This window comes from Bacillus rossius, chromosome 7 (genome assembly GCF_032445375.1).
Source record: "Bacillus rossius redtenbacheri isolate Brsri chromosome 7, Brsri_v3, whole genome shotgun sequence".
Lineage (NCBI taxonomy): Eukaryota > Metazoa > Arthropoda > Insecta > Phasmatodea > Bacillidae > Bacillus > Bacillus rossius.
In genome coordinates, this window is record NC_086335.1 from 39,369,246 (window position 1) to 39,395,922 (window position 26,677).

Consider the following 26,677-nt stretch of genomic DNA (forward strand, 5'->3'; position numbering starts at 1 on the left):
AAATACATGAAATCGAATTACTGAAATATTGGTTGGTAATACTTACTATAGATTTCAGTAATGCAAAGCCATTTGGTTGCATTTCAAAACGTATTAATGAAAACCTGTTTTAGTATCTTTAACATAAAGTGAGCAACAAACAAAAGTTTGAAACCCACTTTTGGGCAGTAAAAATTTGGTTTAGTTATTATTTCCACATTAAAATATTCCTTATGTGTTTATTTGTACAACTTAGATCACTAGAACTTTACGTGAAACTTGTGGACCCCTTCATAATTGCTACTAAATGTACGATTCCTGTGTGCTGGTATAATATAAGGAAACGAACAATATCTACTGTTTGGCCTAATTAGTGACTCTTAAATATCACTATTTCACCAAATGAATCTTCAACAATGTCAGCCACAACATCAAATCTTCTCGTAAATATATTTTGAGGCAAATTGTTTAATATAACTTTCGAAAATGCTTTTTTTAATATAATGTCTTAAAATATTTTTTTTACTTTCAGATGAAATTCAATCGGGGTAAAATACGTTTGAAGCGACTTCATATTCACCGCATTTTATGTATGCACCGTTGTTTCCGACAAATATTTTCTATGTCGGTCTTGTTTATGTGGAAGCTATATCCAAATTTTATTACGCTAAAATCTTATTGTTTATTCAATTCCTTGTTTGTTAAAATAAGGCTTTATTTTGTCCTGCAACTACCTAAGGCTCACATACACTTTTAGCCTTCCATGTATTTATTCTTTATGTAACATGACATAAAAAAAGTTGTTTAGTAACTAAAAGGTTAATGTAGTAATTGTATCAATCAGACCTGTGAAAATTATCCTGTAACATTTCACTTCATTTTGGACAATAGTTTCCCGGTAACACGTCTCTCCATAATCTTGTACCAGCGAAAGAAAAAAATATATATTGAAATTTGAAAGTAAACAAGAAATTAAAATCTAAATCCTCAATATTTATCACTTTTCGAAGTCAACGCGAAAAATTAAAAAAAAAATTAGGCAATTATTTTAGTCTAGTACCTGCACAAATCTGCTCGTGACACTGTTACTTGGTGGTTGAATTTCTTGTGCGAACCATCACAGTACCAATGCACAGATAAGAAAAAATTTTCAAAAACAATTAGACGTATTCGTTGGCGACGCGAGCAGGAATACGGTGAAGTGCCGAGGAAACGACTGCCCCTGGTCTCGAACTGGCGCCCGCCCTACAGGCCGCTGGGCACGTGCGGCTTGGCCGTGGTCGACGCGATCTCCGACAGCTTCACGTCGATGGGCACGCGGTCGTCGTACAGCGTGGGCGCCTGTAGGATGATCCCCGCGGTGCCCACGAGCACGGCCAGCGTGAAGATCCAGAGGAACAGGCGGTCCAGCACCATCGCCACGTACTTCCAGTCCTCTTTCACCTGCAGGCGGAACACAGAACTGCCAGCATACCTGTCAAGATTGGTTTGAGAGTCGTAGGCAACTACAGGTCGCTGCCCGCAGTGCCCAAAAAAGTACAGCCAGTGTAAGGATCAAGAGGAGAAAGCAGACCAACTGCACTGACAGGCCACCACAATGATTCCTTGGTCTATAAACAACACACACGAACTACCACTGTCATAGCTGTCATAGGCAATGCACGTTGTAAGCAACTGCCGACAATAGTGGCCAGCGTGAAGATCTAGAGGAACAAGCAGTTAAGCAACATGGGCAAGTTACTTCCAGTCCTCTTTTGCCTGCAGGAGTATACAGAACTGTCAATGCCATAATTTTCATATTCGTCGGACATTTAAAGCACCTGAATGATGCTGCTCATATTGACCTCAAGAACGGCGAGTGTAAAGATCCAGAGGAACAAGTAGTCCAGCTGCATGTACAGAGTATCTCGATGATTATTTTACCTGTAGACTTCATACACGAACTATCACGGCCTTAGTTGTACATTGTACATTGTAAGCACCTGAAGGTTGCTGCCCACAGTGGCCACAAGAACGACCAGCATAAATATTCAGAAGAATTTTCAGTCCATCTGCATGAACAAGTTACATTAAGGATTCCTTTAATGGTAGACAACACACACGAAATATCACTGCCATGGTTGTCATAATCAGTGTAGCCTACATTGTAAGATACTGCTGTATGCTTCCCAAAGTGTTTAAAAAAAGGTCAGTGTGAAGATCCAGAGAAACATGCACTTCAACTGCATGGACAGTGTACTGCCAGAACTTTTAAACCTGTAGACAAAACACACGCTATACACTACAATAGTCATAATCGTCGTCATTGTAGGCACCTTCAGGATGCTGCCCATAGTACCCACAGCAATAGCCAGCATGTGGATCGAGGTGAAGAAGCAGTCCAGCAGCATTGAAACAGTTTTCCCAGTTCACCTTTACTTGCAGAATAAAAATATCATAAGGTATTTTTCCCCCTTTTCTTTTTCAGCCCAGCGCTCTTAGCCAAAGTCTTTTTGCCATGGTGCCACCATGAACAAAGAAACGGATATGCCATTTATGTAATCGGAAAAGCTATTAGATACTTGGCTATGACGAAAAGCTGAGGCTATCCATCCCAATATATTCACCACCAAGAACTCCATAGCTCACTGTGCTAACCAGACAGTTGACTGTGTCCTTAGCTCTAAAATCATATTAGTATTGCTGGTGCTCACCTGGATACACCAAATCTGTCTGGGACCCCTTAGTATCCCTGAGTCCGGTGAAGGCCTATCCAACCTCTCCTAGCTGTCCAGGCTAGTACTGGAGCTGTGTCACCGCTCACACCATCAACTCTTCGCAGGACTAGGAAACCCTCCAAGCTTGCTCCAAGCATCCATACTGTTGTCAGAACGCAGGAATGCCTTGGCATGTCTTGGTTTCTCCCTTGAACTCTTGTACCTTGGCCAATTACAGCCAATTAAGTCTCAGTGTGTCCGACCCAACCAATGTCATTTTAATTCATCCATTTACTCATTAGCCTTGGCTCTTTACAGAGAGACATTGGTGGCCACCAGGGCTCAGTAGTCGAACCCCAAGAAAGGTTTCAATCGCATTTGCCATTACCTGCCGATGAGGCCTGTTTACCATTCTTGGTATCCATTCAGATCACTGAGGATGCCTGAGGTAGGATTATGCCGGGCTTATTCCTCTTTGGTAAACATCACTGGTTCCACAAGGAGGCAGATAATTGCCATGAGAGTTGATAAGCTATATATTCGCATCATACACTTTTTCCATGGCTCTATTGGATCGTGTATTGGAAATAAAACCTATAATTTCTACGTTACCTCAAACGATAATCACCTTCTCCCTCTCCTGGGCTAAACCCAGAACCTGTAGAAGACACACACAACTTTTACTACCATAGTTGTCATAACAACCGTATGTTGTAAGCATCTGCCGGATACTTCCCAAAGTGCCCACAAGAATGGCTAACATGAAGATCCAGAAGTACAAGCAATCCAGCTGCATGTACAGGTTTCTTCTAGAATTATGTCACCTGTGTGGACTACTAAAACAGTTGTCGTAACCATCGTGCATTCTAGGCACCTGCAGATTTCTGCCCATTGTACCAACAAAAAAAAACAGGCAGCGTGAATATTCAGAGGATCAACCAAGTTTGTATATCGTCAAAAATGTCCAGTCCTTATTCATTTCCAGGAGATTCACCGAACTGCCACTACCACAGTAGTAAAAAATATTTCTACATTGTAGGCAACTGTTGGATACTGTCCACAGAGCCCACGTGGAGGGATTGAATATATTTGGTCATTATGCTCTGTGTATGACCAGACCATGCTGACTGCTAACTAAGGAGCCCAACTGTAAAGAATTCTGCTTTATTAAATTTTAGTATTAGCTAGAAAGTCCACTAATTTGACAGATTCTACCCACTGATAGATTACACTGAAGGATGCACTGACCCGCGTGGAGTCCTCTTCGCGTTTGGTGTGGTCGGCGATGAAGCGCACGCCGTCGATGGCCTTGTGCAGCTCCGGGCAGTTGTGCCAGTGGTGGCGGTGGCGGCACACGGGGCTGGCCACGGCCGCCTCCTCCAGCCCGTCGTCGGCGCAGAGGGGCGGCAGCGGGGGCGGCGGGGTGCCGTGGATGCGGCAGCTGCTGCCCAGACCCGCTGCCTCCAGCTCCCTGCGACACGAACCGTCCCGTGAACAGCACCTCCGACAAGCCTCTACCGGCTCCCGACCGGCAAGCACTGGTTCCGACAGGTGTGTACAGGTCTCGACAGGCAGGAACAGGTTCCAACTGACGCGCGCATGTTACCGCAGAGGCGTGCAAGCACCTGACAGTAAAGACTTGTCGGACTCGTTGCTAGGCAACACTGAAGCACATAAACAAAATTTTTAGGGACAACGATTTTTTAGGCAGTAAATACAATCTCCTTTAAAATTTGTGTGCTCTTGCATGCTCAATTATGGTTATGATGGTTACATTTACCAACGGTAGTAAATTTTGGGTTATTTAAGATAAGCAGGACTTAAAAGTATAGCATTAAAAACAATTTTTAAATTGTGTACACACTATAATACAAATATAAAACACTAGCTGTGGTAACTACTGCTAATGGGTTTAAATTCAATTTTTCCATTTCCTCGGAAAGCATTCTGCTGCACATTTGCTCCATGTTTATCTTTATTTCTATACAAATAACTGATACTCTTAGTATAGTTGCCATAAATTTGGAAGGTAAAAATTAAGTATTACCTAAGTTAAGTAAAGTCTGTCTGTGGTGTGTTTGACCATGATACATTATAAATAAGGTAGAATTTTAAATTGTTTTTGATTTATTCCCATTTATAATTTTACTTTTTGGGAACTACTTTTTCGATGCGACTTATTTTTAAATCGTTCAACCTTCTCTTTTTTTCTATTAGGTTATTCTTGGCTCTTGGCTCTTCCAATCTCTACATGTCACACCACACACTGTAATGATAAACTTTTAAAATAATGTATTGTATTTTGGAACATTCAGAGCCTGCTTGCGAGTGGTATTGGGTTTATTGACCTACCCGCTAGTCAATTTTAGTGATACTCCTTTCAATTTTGCTTATTATAACCTGTATATTGAATCATATATTCACCCTTTGTAATTTTGTAATGTGTAATCATGCATTCTGTAAATGGGATATTTCAGGTCATAGTTTTTTTTCTCCAATGCATTTGAGCATTTTCAAATTGTCTGCAACAATTTTATTTGTTAGAACGCCGTACTAATATTACTTTAAAAAATTAAATTTTTTATCGTGAACGATGTCACCTAGCCTAACAGTTGAGGTGATCCATTAATACTTATTCATGTTTTGGCGTGTGTGGTGTAAGCTTGCCAATGAATATTAATTAATATGCTTTTTAACACTTTAGGTGCGAGATCTCTTCATATGTGATTTAACTCTTGGGATTTTCTCACATAACTTTATTCTGATCTGTATATTTAACTTCAGTTCAATGTCTCTGACATACACCATTGTAGTATGGCACCGTTTGTCTTGGGGAAAAATCCATAAATTCAAAATAAGAAATAATAAGCTTAAATCAGCTGATGTCAAACAGATAGACCCAAAGATGAATCTAAACAGGTATGGACAATACAACGGCGAAAGCACATAGGAACTCATTCAAACTTAAATATCAGACAGTACAAGAATTCCTGTGGAAGGAATTTAGTCGAACAAAAATAATAATAGCACGGGCGAACACAGTGGGCAAAAAATGACGAGACAGTTGACTAAATTCCTTTCACGGAATTACAGACATTTTAAAAACTTAATTATTAGAATCAAAAACCACTTACAAGCCCTCAACGAATTCTTAAGGGCGCCGCCTACCCGGGCACACACACGGTGCGCAGAGCTTCAGGAAAAACAACGCGATTTCAAAACTACTCAAGATATCCGAGTGGGGTCTGCTTACGAAAAGCATTTAAGAGTTTGCTGAAGGCCGAAAAGTACTTTTGATTTCGTATTAAGTTTTTTAACTGTATTTTTAGAAGAGTTAAAATGGCTAAAACGCATGTTTTCATAGTAATTTATAGGCGTAAAACAACAGGTACAGATTCTTGAAATCAATTAAGGAACTTGCATTACACCTTTATCTTCATTTCTCCACAGTATAATGTTACGTTCACCGCTCAAGTTTCACAGTTATCATGTGATGACGAAAAGACTGCGCGCCAGTTTCAGAGCCTTGCGCTTAGAGGCCATACCGCTCTAGAAGCACCAGCGAGCGTCGCTCTTATCATCCCACCTCACTTACACAGATACACCCTGACGAGGCGGGCCCCTTAAATGCTTTTCGTAAACATACGCCTACTCGGATATCTTGAGTAGTTTTAAAATAGCATTGTTTCTTCCCCCTGGAGCTCTGCGCACAGTGTGTGTGCCCGGGTAGGCAGGGCCTCAATAGGGGCCACGCACCTGGGGGCGAAGTCCTCCCGGGAGTCGAGGCGCGGGAAGAGGTCCGCGGCGTGGGCCGAGGTGACGAGCTCCGAGGCCGAGCTCTCAGCCAGCATGGCCGGGTCGCGCAGCTCCAGCCCGTTGCATGTGCGCACCATGATGCGGTGCGTGGGCGCGCCCATGCTGCGGACCACACACAGGCGCTCTGTGCCGTCGCATCTCTTTACTTCGCGATTCGCGCTGCAACTGTGCCGCCAATCAGTCATTCCCTTCGGCACCATGTTACTTCTCATTTATCCGTACTACTGACAAGTGCTGAGCGGTTACCATTAAGTTTTTTTTTTTTTTATGTGAATACGTCTTTAAAATTGCTTCCATAGTGGGAGGCAATTAAAAAAAAAAACGAATGACATCAAAATCGACGAGTACAGTCATCTCCATCCAAAATTTAATTACACCACTGGATAGTTAAAGGATCGAAGAATTCGTTACGCTAATTGAGAGACCGTGACGCATCGCGCGCGGTGGAGGGGGGAGGCGCCGCCATTCTGAGGTCATCTTGCTGAGTTTCGAGGTTTCCATTTAGTATAATTTTTTTAACTCGGAGAAGCTACGACGTTCGTTTTGAGTTTCAATCGTCAGCTCTCGTCAAAATCTATCGATTGCATATATCAAACATTAGTGTAAAATAGTTACAGTGAATATACATGGTGTTAAAATAATAAATGAAAACATGATTATAACATACATAAAATAGCGTAATTTATATTTTGTATAAAATATGTTACCTGTTACACGTATTCACGTACAACACACGGTCGTGTCCATGATACAGCCACACCCCATATATTTTTTATTTCTTTATCTGTCCGCACGTGCCCAGTTATACTGCGCTAAGAGGACAAACACGCAAACCCTCCCATGCTCTGTTAGCAGCCGGTCATACTTGTCCCACCTGACAGCACGTAACATCTTCAGTGCTCCAAGCAGGGTGCGCGCCTTCAGGCACGGCCGGTTAGACACCCGTGTTGCATTGCGATACCACCTGCGTGCCAGAGCGGCCGGCGAAGCCAGCCCACACTTATAAGCCCCTCGTGCCCTAAAATTATATTATTTTAATTTAATAAAAAGGTCTAGGAAACAGCTGAGCAAAATTATAAAGAAAAATACAAGTATTACCAGAGGTGGCACGAGGTAGTGAACAAGACAATTTTATACTCCCTCCACACAAGCAACTTGGGAGCTAGTGGATCATTTAAATAGATATAGGTAAATGATAAATAAATAAATCACTACATAAGTAGATCGGTCTATAGGTTTCCTGGTTTATTTAGAAAAAGAATTAACTTATATATGTTTACCATTTGTTTTAGTTTCACAATAAAAGGGTATTAACAATATATTAAAGTTATTAAAAGGGGGCCGGCCCGATATTATTAACACACATTATACTATACTTTTAACAACAACAAAAAATTACATTTTATAGCAGGATAGGTTCGTCCACTCATTACTGTAACAATTTCACATATTCTCATTTGTTAAGTTCTCTATGGCACTGCTCGCTGGTATTAATTTAAATAAGTTCTTTCGTTGGTTGTAGGGAGAAGTTATTTTTAAAATATCACCCGGGGCTTCAAAGTTGGACATCTGCCCGGGAGGAAGCTCTTCTTAAAGAGACTCGAAGCTCGAGGTTCTGGACAACATGATGAGTGCAATTTCGGCGCCAAAATGTTGGACCCTGTCAAACAGGGTGTAGCTCCTGGACTCAGGAAATGTCTCGCGCCGACATCCGAAAGGCGCGGACCGAGAATTGCGCAGATGACGCGGAAGAAACCATGATTTAGGAAGAAGAAACAAATTAATAAAATGTAAACTAAAACATTATCTGTTGCCTAATTACAACGACTGAATGGCTATTACTAAATTAGAAACTGGGATCACATCCCTTAACACCGATGATTACATCCCTAATTCGAAGGAAGAGTTCGTCGTTGCCACGAAAAAGCCTCTTAACAGAGAAGACGCCGAGATGACGTGGTGAGTAGCCGAAGTCAAAAAGTGATGCAATGGCGGACAAAGCTTCTAATTAAAATGGGCGCTCGGCCCTAGGGAAAAGAGGGGGAAGGTTCGGCTCTGGGCCGAAAACTTCCGGATGTGACCGAGGTGAGCGCAACTACACCTTCAGTTGTTGCGTCGAGGATGCGACCACTGCGCTCTCTTCCAGCGGGCACAGAAAGCTACATACGATCGACTTTTACAGGACGCGAGTAGAAAGCCTAGGGCGTTATGGCGCAGCGGTGCTGCTCTCTGGCTGCCTAAAGGGGAAGGAAAGAAGGAGGTTAACAAAATCGCCACTAGGTGTCGCGGGCGTCAGCTCCACTCGCTGGCGACAAGAGCAGGAGTAACAGTTTCTGCCACTAAATGTCGTGGGTGGTCCATATCTGCACATATTTTTTTCTATGGCAAATCGTCCTTGAAGTAGGCCACTGCCTCTCGGGTTCACGTCAGGGCAATGATCCTGGGTTAAATTCTCAGAACCAAGGTGGAAAGCTGTGGGGGTGAGGGTGGACAAAAAACGCAACGAGGCTGGGAAATGAGGTCCACGGGATACTCGTTCGTGCCGAGACTAGCTAGTCTCAGTGGGCCTCTAATAAATAGAGCCTGCAAGCCAGAAGCTGCTCTAGGCAAATTTAGTCATGCAGGGAAATAATGTTACAGGCCGGGAACGTGACTGCGAGCGGGAGAAATTTCAAACGGGCTGCCAATGACGTCTTAGACTTGCAAAAAATCAGATTAGTCCCTGAGAAAAAGTGCCTTGGTCCACTGGCGCAAAGTTTAACTAAGTAGAGTACACCAGCCTAACAAAGTGTAAATCACCCCTTTAAAACCAAATTGTATAGAAAATTTAATTTCCAAAAATAATTTAATATTATAATAACAATAAAAAAGTGCCGAAATACCTAATTTCCGGCACAACGCCAGCAACACGTCAGGAGATTCCCTTCCGGGGGGCAGCTTAAACTATGCTCGTCGCTAGCCCTCTAGGGACAGTGTCTGTGGTGCAGTAACCTGGTGTACTTCTACTGCTCTTCACCATCTAATTCGGGAATGCGTCCGCGGCTAATTAATTATCATTTAGTTACTACAACTAAGGGATTTAAGTCCTCGTCAGCCTCCTTTTCTGTAATGTTGTAGTTTTATTAGTGTATGTGTTTTTTTTCTGTTTCGCTACTGCCATATTATTCGGACTTTGAGTTTGTTTTCGCCAATATGGATTAGCTTCTGGACGTCCCCACATATGTGGTAAGTATGCTTTATTGTCATCACTTCGTTACTTTATTAGTTCTTTATTTATCGTTGCTTGTTCTTGTGTGTGCAATGCTAGCTTCGCAACGGGCGCGCGCACCGGTCAGCGTGCGTCATCGGCCGACGTACAGCCTGGGACGCGATCATAACTTAGAAACACACAAGATACAACATTCTAAGTTATGACTTTCTTCGTCATGAAGTTTCTAAGTTGTCAGTTTCGGATTTATGTGTTTATAAGTTTTTTTTAGTTATGTCAGTAATAATTTGTGTTTTTCCACTATAAGAAAGTACAAAGTTTAGATTTTCTAAGTTAGGTGTTTCTAAGCGGTGTGTTGCGGTGGTTTATGTTTATAAGTTACCTTTTTTATAAGATGTGTCAGTTCTTAGTTGTGTGTTTCTAAGTTTTTTTATCGTTCTAAGTTGCGTGATTCTAAGCTGTGATAGTTCTAAGTTATTAATTTCTTGGTTATGATATTTCTAATGTGTGTGTTTTGACGTTATGTGTTTCTAAGTTATGATCGTTCCAACTTCGATTCGCATCCGTCACCGTAGATGACAGCACGGTAGGGGAATAATATTTCGTTTTTTATAACACGAGTTTATAACAAATACGCATCCCAAATACACCAAACTTATTTATAATGTGTTACAATATTTTTTTAAACATTGTGCAAAAGATGCCTGGTGTAATTTGAATTATTATATGTAACTGTAAAACACCATTTTTCGTAAAAAACGTATTTCAATATTCAACATTACTTTTAAATAACCGTACGGTTTGTGCTGAAAGTCGGCGGACAAACGTTAAATTACATAATATTAATAATTCAAACGACGAAAATATGATTGAAAAGTCAAATCGATTGTTGTTCCAATCCAGCGGAAGAGAGATACGGCGCATGCGTACAATGAGCGTAACGGGGACACATCTGTAGTGGGACAATGTGCGTTACGGGACACTTTTTCGTGCGTCCAGCCGGCGTTCATCGATTTATTAGACGTCACGTCAAAACTACCATAAGGGAACAGGACTAAGAGGAATTTCGCCATAATTTAGTACCTATACACTCCATGGAATACGTACAATGGCTTCACCCTCAAGAGTATCGTTTAGAGTACGCCGGCAGGTAGCGCTGTCAACTCCAGCAGTTTCGTATGTTCGTTTAAAGCGTAATTGAAAATTGAACATTTATGTGGTTTCATCCAGTAATTCTGCGTCCCGACTGTTCCAAGTGGTGGATGTTCTGAGTGGCCCACCTGCGCTTCTCGATGCTGTAGTGCGGCCGCCGCATGACCAGCAGCCGCGGCAGGATGTGGATGAACACGCGGCGCACCCAGGGCGCCATCACGTGCGTCTGCGGCGACCGGAAGTGCACGTTCAGCACCACCACCGTCACGCATATGCTGCAACACACGTGCAGTTAGGGAATTTCCAGCAGACTGCATGCCGTTAACGTGGCTGAAGTCGCCGTCGCCACGTTTCATCCGCTCAAAACATTGCGCGAACTTTTTCCGATAACGTCAAAATGATGGTCAGTAAGTATAAATTAGAATCTGTATCGTTAAAAAACACTTTCATAAAAAATAGTTGTTTAAAAACCTTTATTACACAATCGAAACACTACACTTCAATAATAATGTTTTGGCGTCTGACCACTATGTCGCAAAAATTAACTGAAGGGAAATAACTGCTTCATAAACTTATCATGTAATCATGCCGACGTGGCTAAACCCTGGCTGCATACCACTACAATCGTACCATGAAGGTAACAGGTCAGAAGTAGGAAGTCGGTTTTGGGAAATATTGGCCTTGTTAATTGAAGGGAAAATGAAATGACCTCCGTATACGAGGGCATAAGCAAGGGGGAGGGGATATGGAAAACATATTCCCCACATCCCCCTGTAAACCTAAAAAAAAAAATTCCATTATTCTCATCAACAAATGGAAATAATTTGAAAGCACACAGCGGGAAATTTTTATCTATTTCCTTCCCCCTCTCACCTTTTTACCGATGAAAGTCTGCGTACAGTCCTATGCTCTAGCATGTACATAATGTCATAATGAATTTTAAGATTTATTCCTCACTAGCTGGAGTTCCCGGCGATGCCCGGACTGAGCACAGGGTAAAGAGGAATTTATTTTTAAATTGGATGTAGACAGTAAATTTCTTCTTAATTTGAACGTCAAGTGTGCAAATTTCATCTGGGAAGACCAAAATACTGCTTTAAGGTGTAAGAAAGATTAATGTTATTTTTTTTTTCGTAATCAAATTGCTTTTCTTAAATTGGATGTTGACAATAAATTTACCTTTCATTGTACTGAACTGCTCAAAATTTAACCAAGAAAAGCAAAAAAAAAAAAAGGGGGGGGGGAGCTGAGGTAATTATTTCTAAACTTCATGTAGTCAGGAAGAAGGGTATGTTAACAGTAATTTTATTTACATTATTAAAATCAAGTGGGAAAATTTCATTAACGTATGAATATATTTTATTTAAAGGGATGGGAAAGGAGGATACGGTAGTTTTAAGAACTATCATGTATTCAATATTTTATTTTTAAATTCAGATGTAGAAAGTAAATTCCTCCTCTTTCGAACGTCAAGTGCGTATTATTTTATCAATTTGTACAGTACTATAATTTAAGTGATGTAATCTCATTTAGATAATTAAGACTATTTTTATCTAAATTTAGACAGTTAATTTTATCTTAATTTTAACGTCGAGTTTGCCACATTTCATCAGAAGTACCATAATACTGCTCTAGCGGTAGTAAGGGGAATTAGGGATGGTTTTTCGAAATCTCGTATAAACATGGGGATGGGAGATTTTTTTAAATTTGACATACACAGTTATATTCTTCTTAGTTTTATCACTAAATCTCAATATCCTGTTTTAAGGGATGGTGAAAGGAAACCGGGTGGTTTCTGTACCCTCATGTGGACAAGAAAAAGGGGGTGGCCGTTTGGAAATCAGATAAAGCATTAATTTACCTCTTGTTTTTAACATTGTGCTTAATTGTATTTATATGTAAGTACCAATTTCATCAAGTAAGGTTGAAGTTTGGTATAAAGAGATGGGAACGGGGGATGGGGGTAGTTATTTTAAATCTCATTTAGGCAGTGACCGTCCTCGTGTTTCGAAAGTCAAGCGTACAAATTTTCAACTCAATCGGACGAACGATGCATAGAACGCTTAGTAAACGAACAACATTGAAGACGAACACACATTCATTTTTATATTAAAGATTAAAAAATAAATTTTATTAAAACGGGGTGGAAAATTTATTCCTGAATGAGCTACGAATCGGCTATCCGCATTACCGGACTGCTCTGTAAGGTCCCCGAATTCTATTGTTTGCAGGCGCACTAGCCCACGCCTAAGAGCTTATCTATTATTACAGAATTAGGCTCCAGATATATCCCACAGCAGTCATGCGTTTTTCCGGGATGAAAATAGCCTGTATCACTCTCCGGCCCACTAACTATCTCTATGCCAAAAAATCAAGTTGATCCTTTGCTCCGTTGCGGCGTGGAAGAAGGACAAACCAAAAAACCAACATACATACTTTCGCATTTATAATATTAGTGAGGATTGATGTGCTATCAAAATCGTCATTCTTCCTAGCAACTTCTCCTTTCAAGCTATTACACAAACTTCTATCATTATCCGTTGTACAAATACGGTCTGTTAGGCTCCATCCAAAAAAAATTGGTTTTACTGCAAATTTTTGAAAACTGCTCTGCTTGAATCAAAGGAATCCTACTGCTTATTTACGTGACCAAAACTCGCTGACGCATGAGTGGCGCTCGCTAATTATTCAGTGAATGCCTTTCTTTGAGCACTGATTGGTACTGAAGCCCGTTTATTAACCAGTCAGCAACAACGTGTTAAAATAATGTTCAAGCATTATTGATTCAAATTACTGCTTCAGGGTTATCTGAGCACCTTTCAAATTGGCATTAGAAAAAACACTACACTGCTCATACTACAATTGCAGCATTGCCAAGCAAATACCACCGAAGTATTGCGCAATAACAGTCCCACTGTGACATAGAGAAAGATGTGTTGCTATCGCCAGGGAGGTATATGTCAATGCAGTGTGTGTCTGTTCTGACGATAGCCTACTGTTCACAGGGATGAGAGCCACAACCACAACCCGAACAGTTCCGAGGTTAACCGAAGTAAAGGGGTAGGGTTAGGTTCGGTTAGTGTAATAAATATTTGATCTTTTTTCAGGAGAGTGGGCTAGGTTAGGTTATCGTAACTAAAATGAAAGTTTGGTTAGGTTAGCGTTATTTAAAAACTCCATGACATTAAATATATAAATCCTTGAAACATTGTGTTTATTCCACAAGCGATTAGCAAACTTCAGAGAACTTCAGAACTATTCGGGTGTGGCTCTCGTCGCTGTGAACTGTAGGCTTCCCCTGTTCTGAAGTTTGAAGCAAATACTATAGAAATCAATACCAGCCACTGCGTTTAGCGCTCCTAGCGAGAGTTGCTAAGTACGTAGGATTGAAGGAGAGTTTTTATGGTTATGAATTTCAGTAAATATTAAAACATTTAGAGTATATTTGTGTTAACAGATTTGGGTGGAAAGAATCAAGATGAGGTGTAGGAAACGGGAAATCCCACCGTCCACGGCAAAAAAAAAGTACACCACTTTTATTTTTACTTGCGAAAAATCCGGGATGGTTGAGCCCTGTCGGAAATTGCCTTGGCACAAGGACGCATGAGCTTACCGTCCAACCACCTGTGTTCCCTGTCACGAGGGTTCAAGCGAACTATAAAGCAACAAATTAGAAAGGAAGGAAAGAATATGGAGTGACGAAGAGTATATGCCATGCTACTTGTCTCAAATTTGAAGCACACTGTTAGAAATTTTCACCCTTAGTTTACAAAGAAGAGTGGTTTAAAAAATTACCCAGGGATCCTCGTAAGTTTATGGGCGTTGAGTTCACTTACTCTGAACATGAATCAACAATAACAAACTTATTATACTGGCAAATCAATAAAAAAAACTGGTTGAGTATACAAAAAAAATTCTCTTTTCTTCTGCGTGCGTGTTTACGTTGACAAGGAAACACGTAATTCGAAAGTCGTAAACTAGCGTAGTTTTTTATTTATTTTTTCAAAAATCCAATCATCTGAGATATCGAAGAACTCTTCGTTTATGTTGGGTGGAAAAGTCCGTGCATTTATTGTGATATCTAACAGTGCAGTAACATTGGTCCACGTAATTTTTTTTTTTACCACTGTCGTTCTGTTTGTGAACAGCTTCGTGTGGTTGTAAGCAGGGACATCGGAACGTTTTCATGAGTGGAGGGGCGAAAAGATGTATCACACTTACCTCAGTCCTAGAGCGGGGGGTGGGGCCCTCCCCCGGAAAAATTTGGAATTTTAGATGCAAAAATGTGCTATTTAATGAGTTACCGAACCAAAATATTAAATATACCATTCCAAGAATTTGATGACGTAGTATGTATTAAATACTACTCTGACAGTAGATGTTGTACAATTTAAATAAAATACCATCTAGGAATTTGAAATCATTTTACAGTATATTGACGATCATAAATTTGATTTTCTAATCAATGTGATCACCAATGCAACGTTTGTAACCACCAGTTGAGAAAAATACTACCAGGACCAAACACTTATTCTGGGAAAAGGAAGGGGGGCGAAATGCTGCTCTCGCCCCCCCCCCCCATGCATAACAGCACGGGGGCGACTCGCCCCTGCTGCCCCTCCTGTTCCGACGTCCCGGGTTGTAAGGGCTCGGAAATGAACACCGCGAGTGGGCCTGCGTCGTGGCAGTTGGGGAATGGGCCACCCCCGGACTGTCAGGTCCGGGGCAGGACGTCACCTGAAGGTGTCCAGGATCATGGTGAAGAGCACGAACTTGCCGAGCAAGGGCACCACCAGGCTCGTGGGCGGGATGATCTCCGCCAGCAGCAGGAAGAACACGGTCAGCGACAGCAGGATCGATATGGACAGGCTCACCTGCGCCCGCGGAAACACACACGCGCGCTCCCAACAGTTGTGAGTTCTGCTCATTCTCTTCGTCGTTGCTGCTATCCAAACTGCTATATCTGACATTTAAACACGGCTCCTCTCTTTCATTTCTCTTCCTGTCACCAACGTTTTCAACAGATATTCACTAAGAGAATTGCACTTGGACTTTAGATGAGAGAAGCTGGCACGAACAGAGCAATAGGAATGAAGTTCATGAGGAGTATGTTGGCAGTTACAAGGCGAGACAGGATCAGGAATGAGATGGTGCAAGCAAGAGCAGGAGTACAGGACTTTAATGAGATCATTGAATAAAAGCAAGAATGAGATGGTTGGCCATGAGCAGAGAATGGGGAAAGAGAGGCTGCCTAGGAAAATGATTTAGTTTAAGTTTATAGAAAAAAATACCAAGGAGGAGATGAAAGGATCAGATAGTTAAAGTTTTGCAGGAGAGAGGCGCGAATACTGGAATAAAGTGAATGCATGTAAATGGTAGACGGGGGGGGGGGGGGGGTTGGGTAACAGAGGAAGGTGGAGGCATTTTACTTTGCTGACCTGGCCACAGGCTGGAAGCAGTTGATGATTTCGATGATGATGATGATGATGATGATGATGATGATTCACCAAGTATAATATAATGTGTGATAAAAATTATTGAAAGTGATAATAATAACAAACATTGCAGGACTTTTAGCATCCATAATATTTTAGTTGCCCGCTAACTTGGTCTAATGGCTGGCATGAATGGCTGATGGGCCAAGAAGAGATAATATTTTTGAACCTGGGTGTTTGTGATGTCCCTTTCACGTTCATCCCGCGGAAGAGATAGGCAAACCACCGTAAAATCATCCTGCATCAAACATGCATGTAACGCAGCAATGGGTTAAAATGACTCATCACATAAATATTTGACTTAAAGAATAGCTGATAAAAATATCCGTGACATAACTAATAATGTACGAGAGGTATTATGTTTAAACTTCAGATGTAGCCCTAAAATTATAATAATGACGAGAAAAGAAAAAAATCAACATCGCCTGTGAGACAGAAATTTTACCTTTCTAATAGTTCCGCCAAACATTCGGGTGTTTCAGAATATAAATGGAAAACGAAAGATGCTATCTTGGTTTCTAACGCTTCTAGTCTTTAATAATTTCTAACATTTTGATTCACAAAATTTCAATTATTCAGATCTTGATAGGTATCTTAGTGGAATACCTCAATTTTATAGTGAATGGTTGCTACAATTAGTTAATTCTGTGGAGTAATTGCCGTTTAGTATTGAATTTAGTTTTGAAAATGACTGAAAATTAAATAATACTATAAATAAACACTATGTTGTTGTCTTTGGAAATTTCTTATTATATACCCCTGCCTTAATTAAGGCCGATTTTCAATATTAAAGATATAAAAAAACAATGTTTTGTCATTAAATCGGTTGAGTCCAATATGGCGTCTTTCGGGTCCTTACCCACCTAATTAACGGCGTCACAGCCAACAAGCTGGATTTAATTTATTGTTCTTAATTTTAGATAGTTGCCAAATTATCTTCAAAATGTTTTCCCAAAGACGTTAATTAGTATGCAACTTCCAAGCTGTGAAAAATGGGAAATGTACACTAGTGAGTGACCACAATGAAGTCAATGAAATAAATAGGTTTAATAATGAATATAACGCTTGGCATTCTACAAATAGCAAATATCGTCTAGCATTATTTGGGCAAAAAATTATTTTATTGAGTTTTATATCACACAGTTTTTCATAAAAATCTTAAAGCTACGGGACCTCCAAGATTATACTGGTCACCAAATCACTTCAAAACAACTTATTGGCTATTACATTTGCAACATAAATATAATTCGTTTATAGTAAAAAAAAAAAGTATAAGCCCCATGCAGACCCAAAAATTACATGAAATGGCAATATTCCAAAATGGTGTATGTAAACATACCTTGAACGATTATGATAATTTTAGGAAAGACTCAAAATTACATAGTAATTAATTCAAGCATCCTAAATGAGTAAAATTGGCGAAACTCGTGATTTTGAGTGCACCAAAGAGCCAGCAAAATTTAATTATCTAAAGAAAATTTTAAATACTCCCAGTTACATCTTCGTTTCTAGCCTACCAACAGAGATTCATGATCTAAGAGTCAGAGCAACAAAGACGAATTTAAATTTTAAAAATGCCTCGACTCAGGTATGAGCAACTCTGCCGGGACCAGCGACCTACCTTCTCGCCGCTGTCGGAAGGCAGGTAGAACACGAGCACGGTGAGGAAGGAGATCCCCATGCAGGGGATGATGAGGTTGACGGTGTAGAAGAGCGTCTTCCGCCTCATGGTGATGTTGAAGGTGATGTCGAGGTACGGCTCGTCGCAGCACGTGTAGAACTTCTCGTTGCGCACGGCGGGCACCTCCAGGATGTCCCACTCGACGGACGTGTAGAACTCGGACAGGTCGACGCCGATGTCGACCACGTTCGAGTCCTTCACCTCGTCGATGTGCCGCAGGTCCACCTGCGCACAATCAAGTGCAGGTGCCGCCTGCTGAGCTAAAAAGGTTCTTCCAACAGACGAGAACAGTAAAGTCATCATCTGCACACATAATTTGTTTACCAACATACGAGGATTATGAAGAAATCATCTGCACACTGAAGAGTTCTAACAGCAGAAAAGAAAGTGAATTCATCATCAGCATACCGAATATTTCTTGCGGAAGACAAACATGTAAATTCATCATGAGCATAACGATGAAATCAAGCAGACATAGCATAAGAAATCATGATTTTTTTTTTAGTATATAGTTCCACTGGATAAGCATGGAATAGCCATGTTTGAAAATTGTGCTTTGGACAACAGTAGTATAAATGGCTTAATGTCCTGTTGACTTGCCAATCGTAAGGATTCGACTATGTTCAAACGTGTCCGCCGCTCGTTGCCTATGATCAGGATGTCAGCGGCCATTTTAGATGACACCACATCATCCATATTGGAATCTGCTATTTTTAAAACCCTTAACTATTAAGCTAGAAATTGGAAAAAAAATTTCCTAAATCCATCCCAAATTCATTTATCAATTTACTGATTGATTCAATTGAAATCCGCTCTTAGTTCGATACTTGCTTGTTGCAAAAACAAAGTTAAGTTTAGGCAAAAAATATTTAATAAAATATGAAAAAAAAACATAAAAAAGGCATTAAATCCTCATCTAAGGCCTTCAATTGATTCGATCGATTCCTGTCCTAGGTTCTATCTTTAGTAATTGCAAAACAAATTATTTAAAAAATATTTATTTAATAAAACTAGGAAAAAAATCATAAAATAAGGTTAAATTCCTCATCCACCAGCCGCCAATAAACTGCAGATGACATTTTGGCCGCCATATTAAAAATTCGTAATTATTAACCTAGAAATTCTGAAAGAAATTATAAATGTTCTAAAAAATCAGCAATTATTAATTGATAAATTCGATGGATTCCCGTCATTGGTTAGTTTTTTGCTCTATGAAAAAATATAATTTTGTTTAAAAAATTTTTATTTTAATTTAACTTTGGAGTGATAGGTTCGAGACCAAAAAAAAAATTACAAATAAAAATGTACTACATAAATTCTGAAAGTACAAAACAAGAAATTACTAGCATTTCTTGATTTCTACAGACTTCTTAAAAGGCGAAGCGAGTTCTTTGCATGCTTTGACCAGTGTTTTCATAGCATGTCCACATGAGTCGATTAATCAGGCACATCAGTTGGTGATTAGGCAGTTCCAGTTTGTGGTCTGGCTAACACCAGTTGGTGGTTAGGTACATCCAGTCTATGGCCAGGTACGTATTGATGTAAACTGTTCATGTCAAGTTGGTGACCATGCACATAATTTGGTTGATCAAGAACGCACATTCAGTAGATTGCAAGGTCCATCCAGTTTGTGGTCAGGCTAACACGACCATCTGGTTGTCAGTCACATCCACTTTTTGGCCAGGCACATCGAGTTGGTTGCCAGACAGATCCAGTTTTTGGCCAGGCACATCCAGTTTTTGGCCGGGCACATCGAGTTGGTTGCCAGACAGATCCAGTCGGTGGCCAGGCATGTCAGATAGGTTGGACAGACACATCTAGCAGGTGATCTATTAGATTGGTCAGACATGTCCATTTGGTGGTCAGGCTCATACAATCAGACAGAGGCCAAGACGTCTAATTTTCCGATACAGCGAACATTTTAAAAGGCTCATGTACAATGTCAATTATATAGATCAGGAGTCTCCAAACCACGAGATCATTCATGAACTGCCTACAGACATGTCGATGCATCATCAATGGAAAGTAAACATACTCATCTTAAAGTACATACTATTGGACACACTCTAATAAAAAAACACACACCGGACACATATTCAACAAAAAGGACACATACTGGACACACATTCAACAAAAAGGACACACACTGAACAAAATTTCAATTAAAAGGACACACATTCGTCAATAAGGACACACACAAGTAAAACAATGGACACAACTCATCAAAATGGACACACACTGGACACACAATGGACACACACTGGACACACAATGGACAGACACTCGTCAAACAGGACACACAGTTGAACATACTCTCATCAGAAAGTACACACACTGGACACACAATGGACACGCGTCAAAAAGGACACACAAATAGATACACTAGTTAAAAACGTTAAAAAGGACACACAAATGGACATACACTCGTCAAACATACTCAAAGAAGGATGCACATATGATAGCACACTCGCAAAAAAGGAAGCACACTTGAACGAACATTCAACTCAGTAGAATTCATTTTCATCAGAAGGATATTATTTCATGAGAGGAATACGATCTCATCAGATTGATACGATCGCATCAGAAAGACACGATCTTATTAGAGAGATACGACCTCATCAGAGGGGTGCAATCACATCTGTGGGATACGATACTGCAGTCTTGTTTTCACATTTCTAACGAACAGGGCGTACATTTAGACGAACATTCGACTGAGTAGAATATAATTTCATCAGTAGGATACGACCGCCAATTTACAGTAGGCCTCAAATGCTCCAACTGACTTTGGCTTCATATGTCTTTGGCTCCAACTCTCTTTGGCTCCAACTGCTCCAGCATCATTAGGATACATGGCTATGAGGTTACTTGGCTATGAAACAACAAGTCTACGAGGCTACATGCACACAAGTCTACGAAACGGCATGACTATAGAACCTTGAGGCTACGATCCTACCTGAGTACAAGGCTACAAGGCTACAAGGCTACAAGACTATGGGGCTACAAGGTCACAAAGCTACAAGGCTATGAGTCTACAAGGTTACAGGACTACAAGGTTACAGGACTACAAGGCTACAGGACTACAAGGCTACAGGACTAAATGGCTAAAGGACTAAAAGGCTACATGACTAAAAGGCTACGAGACTACGAGACTACGAAGCTACATGTCTTCGAGGGTACATGGCTACGAGACTACTTGACTATGAAGCTACAAGTCTATGTGGCTACAAACCTTCAAGCCTACGAGGCTACGAGACTGTGAGGCTCCATGACTACGAAGCTACAAGAATAAGGCTACGAGGCTATGAGGCTACGAGGCTACATGGCTCCAACTGGATACAGTAGCTCCATCAGCAGCGAGAGTTTATTTATATCTTGCAAAACACTTGTCGCAAGTAGTTCCAATTCTTGTCAATAGATGTTGCCACGTGGAGGTTAATGTTATTTATATCTCATGTGGGATGCGGGATGCTCATTCACGATCACAAGCGAAGTAGGGCTTCGCTAAATATCAGTGAAAAAGAAGTTTGTCTTGCATGATATGATTTCTCAGTTGTCTAAAGACATTGTAATCGATTCAGTAATTAAACTTTTATTCCATGTGTTGTACACACAGTCACTGTTTTCATGTGGGATGCGGAATGCTCACTCACGTTCGCCATAGGAGAACATCTATATTTATTACGGAGAAGTTCATCTTTCATTATTGTGTTTCTCAGCAGATTTAAGGCATAGTATTCGACTAAAACTGAATTTTTTTTTATTTGAATCCCACCTGATTAAAATTGTGTAAGCGTTAATTCAGTAACAGGAATTCAGCAATTTATACGAATCTCTGAAGAATATTGCATATTTTTTCTAGAAAAAAATACATTCAGGGATTTTTTCTCAGGAATAACTAGAAATACTCGGAGAATAACTGCTGAAGTCTCGCCAGGAATAACCAGGAGCACACGGAGAAATCCAAAAATAAATTGACACGACTAATAAGGAGCACAAGGAGAAAACGGATAGCAGTCTCGCCAGGAATGATCAGAAGCACTTGGACAAAACCAACAAAATATTGACAGGAATAATCAGGAGCTTATGGAGAAAACCTAAGTGCATCTTGCTAAACAAAGCTCAGTAAATCACGAAAATTTTTTGAAAAGTTTTAAACAACTTCCGGCTTGTGCTAGAATTCTATCCTTGGTGAAAAAAGGAGAAGTTCACATGCTGCTGGCTGCATTGAGTTAAAAAACATTCATATATTTTCGCTGCATGGAAAATTTGAAAATGTTTAATCGATCATTTTGTAATATTGGAGAAAATATAAATGCTATGTACATTAATTTCTTAATATGGTCCAGAATTTTGAAGAAGTTTCCAAAATATTTCCAGAAGAAAAAGATACTTCGAAATTTACCTACGCGGTGCCGAAAGGATTTTTTTTTTTTTTTTTTTGGCTCCACAAATATGTGGACACAATTTGTGACTAAACTGCACCCAAGTTGTATAAGGTTCTATCATCTCAATTACGTACAAGCCTTAGTCAAACCATTGTCATCTTGAAGTTAATAAATCATTTACTGAGTGAAATTATGTCCGTTAAAGACAGTAAGAATTGGATTATTTTTTTGACTGATATTCACGATACATAATTAAACTATTGGGCTAAAACTACAAATTTTACCAACACTTTACAATGAAATCATGTTGTTATCACTTTATCAATAGTACACTTATGCACACGCATTTTTAATCGGTTTAACCGTTTGTAGAGGTCCCCATGTTCTATAACCATGTCCTCATAAAGCACTACATACGCTCTTTACTTTGACTTCAGCGAAAAGGCTGCGGAACAAAAGACGCTGAGACACTCATCGCATAACAAACAGCAGCGATATTTAAAAATAAAAAAAAAATTAAAAATTAAAAATCTCAGGCAAACTGATTTGTCGGCTCGACCGACTTTTGTAATTAATTCCACGCGCGTAATTGAATGTCGGGGAAAAGTTGGCGAGCTCACAGCTGTCCTGGAGTTCCGAACTATTCGAAAGTTACGAAAGTATAAATTTCTCCGCTGGCTGTAACACTTCTTGCATATTCTTCGTTTTCTGGTTCTGCCGGAACAACGTAAACTCATCCTAAAGTAATTTATGTTATATTAACTTAAATTTCTTCAATATTCGTTTCCATTGCATTAACTTAGAGCACATCATAAATTCATCCGGAAAAATTTGGTAAGTTCCAGACATGGATTTTGAAGATAATTTTAAAGAAATCGGCATTCTAGGACCAGTAATATAATGATATTTTCTACTACAAACAAAAGTGAAGAATTTATTCTATTTGTGATTTCTTTAGTAAATTATTTTCCAAATAACTTTTTAGGGCTCATTGTTTAATATATTTAAGAATTCGAAGTAATTTTGTAAGATGAAATGCTTTCAAATAGATAATTATCCAAAAAACCTTATCACACAAATTAAGTAAGTTTTGCCGAAGGATATATAATTTAAAATTTTATCTTTTTATTGATTCTGTCAATGCATCAGAAAGAAATTCTATTGACATTATTTACATTAAAAAAAAAAACAATTTAAAGTAAAAACATGTTTTCAAAAGTTGTGAGTGTCACCTATAACTTGCACATACGTTTCGTTATTTGTTATAAATGAAATTTAATTTCAAGCAAAACCTTTGATTTAAAACCTACCATATCTATACTCATTTGAGTTAAATAACAATTATTTTAGTATTTACCTAGAGCCTCAAATTTTCAAAAAGTCCCAGGAAACAATTTCCAGAAAGTCATTAAATAATTTCAGTCAAGCCCATAAAATTATCTCTGATAGGAGCACAAAAATGAACCTATATCTATTCAAAATGATTAAATACACGAGAGAAATGTAAACACCCTACAAGAGTGCATATAAGGACAAATATTATCATAGCTGAAGGGAAAGTTAGGTATATATAGATAATTTGCATTATGCAGTATGACAATAACGTCCTTGTCAAACTAGCCAGCATTGTATTTTTTTACATGTTCAATTTTTTCATGGCTATGTTTTTATTTTATTTTATGCGTGTTGAATATTGTAGACAAATGGGATAATGAACCATACTATAAAATTTTATAGAGTAGGGTCGGGTGAAAATTAAACTCTAAGAATAATTTTTCGCGGCGCGCATTATTTCCTGCACTAGAGTTTATCAATCAGTTCTGTTCACGCCTATTTCTATTTTTAATTCTATTGGATTTCTTTACGTCTCATATTAGGGATATTTCTCGCGTATAGTAAGCGGTGCATCCTGCAGTAACTTATCTTTACTAACCGTCTCACGAAGCTTGCAAAGAGAATTCTAATACCTTTCCCTGAAACTGCCTTTAATTAAACGTGTATTTTTCTGAGCAAGGTGAACTTACATTCTTATATTCTGGAAAATATGGTTTTCTGAAAATTAAAAACATTGTCATTTCAATGAAAGATGATTTAAAGCTAATTAAGTTATTTAAACTTAATTATTATTCCGTAATTAATGTATTACTAGTGTTCAACGCTTTTATAACACTTTTGTAACTCAGTTAATATTATTACTTATAGGTCAAACTTAAATTTATTATTGTTACGACTATAAGGAAATACGGAATTTTTCCCCAAATTTAATTCAAAAGCCCTTTTGAATTTTTTGTTGGGTCACACAATTTCTTACCTGATACTTGATTAAGGTTATTTTCGGTCAAATGTCGCACTAGTGATCATAATTTATTAACAATGGCGTGAAATCTCACTGGTGTGAGGTATTTAGTAAATATCTGGGCCGATAGATGAACGGCAAGAGAGCTATCGTGATTGAATGTACAGGAATGTTTCAGCTTGCTGCGTCTTCTGCGACTGGACCGCAGGTTGTCTGGATGACTGTATGCCAGGTAGAAGCCCTCGACCAAAGAAGTGCCCAATCAAAGGCATTCCAGTTGAGACGTCTCGCAAGTCAGCAGCCAATGAACGGGCCATATGTGGACAGGTGTGTGGAAAACTTTGGAGCCTATCCTCATGTCCAATTAAACCGCAAAGTTTTGGGTCCATAGGGAACTCACAATGGTGAACTCACAATGACCCGCCATGTCCATGCGTCACCCATCCGTTCGCTATCCGTCCGTCCGTCTGTCCGTCCGTCACCAGGCCGAGCAATCCGCCGAATGATCCGCACGGCCATCAACTACTTTTCCTTTTTGATGTTACCAACAGACTAGAAGGCTTAAATAGTGGTGGAAATTTAGGTTTTTATAGAAATATTAGATTGACGATCATGAAAGTTAAGCACATAATAAATAATCACTCTCAATTTTTTTCGCCCTGATAATTATTAAAATATTTTCAGTTGTTAAAGTGTGTTCAAAATTAAGTTCAAAACATTAAATGGAAGCAGATTAAGAAATAAACATACTTAAAAATCTTTTTTTAAGACAGTAAAGATAGCTGTCAATAAGTATCTTGCTAACATTTAGGAGGTTAATTTCATCCGTCCGTCGAAAGTTAAAGCTTGGTAAGGTTTTGACGGGCGGAATTTTCTAGGCCATCCGATTGGCTGCAGGTCACGTGATTGATCACGGACGGACGGGTGTCTGACGGATGAGACGGATCATTGTGATTTCACCTGTACTGCAATCACCCGGAACTGGAAAACTTCGCGGGTTAATTGGACACCAGGATACGCTCCGCAGTTTTCCACACACCTGCCCAAACAATGGCCCGTTCATTGGCTGCTGACTTGCGAGACGTCTGAACTGGAATGCCTTTGATACGGTATACTTCTTTGGTTGAGGTATTCTCTCTGGCTTACAGGCCTCCAGACGGAGAAGACGCAGCAAGCTGAAACATTCCTGTTCATTCCAATCACAATAATCCTTTTGCATTTTATGTACCGTCCCAGATTTCCTCAGCAGATATTTACTAAATACCTCACAGCGGTGAGATTTCACGTAGATTTTCGTCAATTATGATCACTAACGCGACATTTTACAGTTCGAAAATAACGTTAAGCCTGGTGAGAAAGTTTGTGAACCAACAAAATATTCGAGCCCGGATCCACAATTGCAAGAGTGTGACGCTCTCCGACGGGTGTTCGGACCCGCGGTGAATCCGCGACGAAACCCCGCCGACGACACCACAAACTTGGCTAACGAAGTTAGTGAATCCCGCCCAGGGCGTCGTGGTTATCCAATCATAGTGCTGCAAGGAGCGAGAGAGAGAGAGAGTGCCAGAACGCGGTGGGAGGCGGGATTAGCCGAGGTGCACTACCCCGCTATTAGGCGTGGGGAGAGAGAGGGTGTGTGTGTGGGATGGTGGCCCCAGCGAGGAGATTATGCTTATCGCTTAGGGGCACGGCGCGAGGGAGTTTGTCGCCAAGACACGTACAGTCTCGGCCTGTGACTCGCGCACCCTTCTCCGCAACTTGGAGGTGGGCTCTTCACACGCAATGTTCAATTTTGTTTATTGCAGCTATACTTCTTTAGGCGCGTTATGGAAAAAAAACCAAGAGAATTAATAATTACGATGCGCGCGCAGCATGCAACAAAAATTTGACAGGATGGAAAAAAAAAAGGGCGACATAAATATAAAAATTATGTATGTGCTTTTAAATCATAAACTTTAGTGATTGATTT

At 39.9% G+C, this 26,677-nt stretch overlaps 1 protein-coding gene across 1 annotated transcript in view; it reads right to left on the reverse strand.

Annotated features, from left to right (window-relative positions):
- Window positions 1–1,224: 1,224 nt before the first annotated feature.
- The window catches only part of LOC134533862 (acetylcholine receptor subunit alpha-like), a gene marked incomplete at its 5' end in the record, with an annotated part of 140,720 nt that continues 115,267 nt past the window's right edge, over window positions 1,225–26,677 (reverse strand). Inside the window, 6 exon segments of the mRNA XM_063371564.1 lie at window positions 1,225–1,422; window positions 3,924–4,146; window positions 6,432–6,593; window positions 10,980–11,126; window positions 15,589–15,725; window positions 17,968–18,252. Of these exon segments, the coding sequence (XP_063227634.1) occupies window positions 1,225–1,422; window positions 3,924–4,146; window positions 6,432–6,593; window positions 10,980–11,126; window positions 15,589–15,725; window positions 17,968–18,252 (1,152 nt within the window).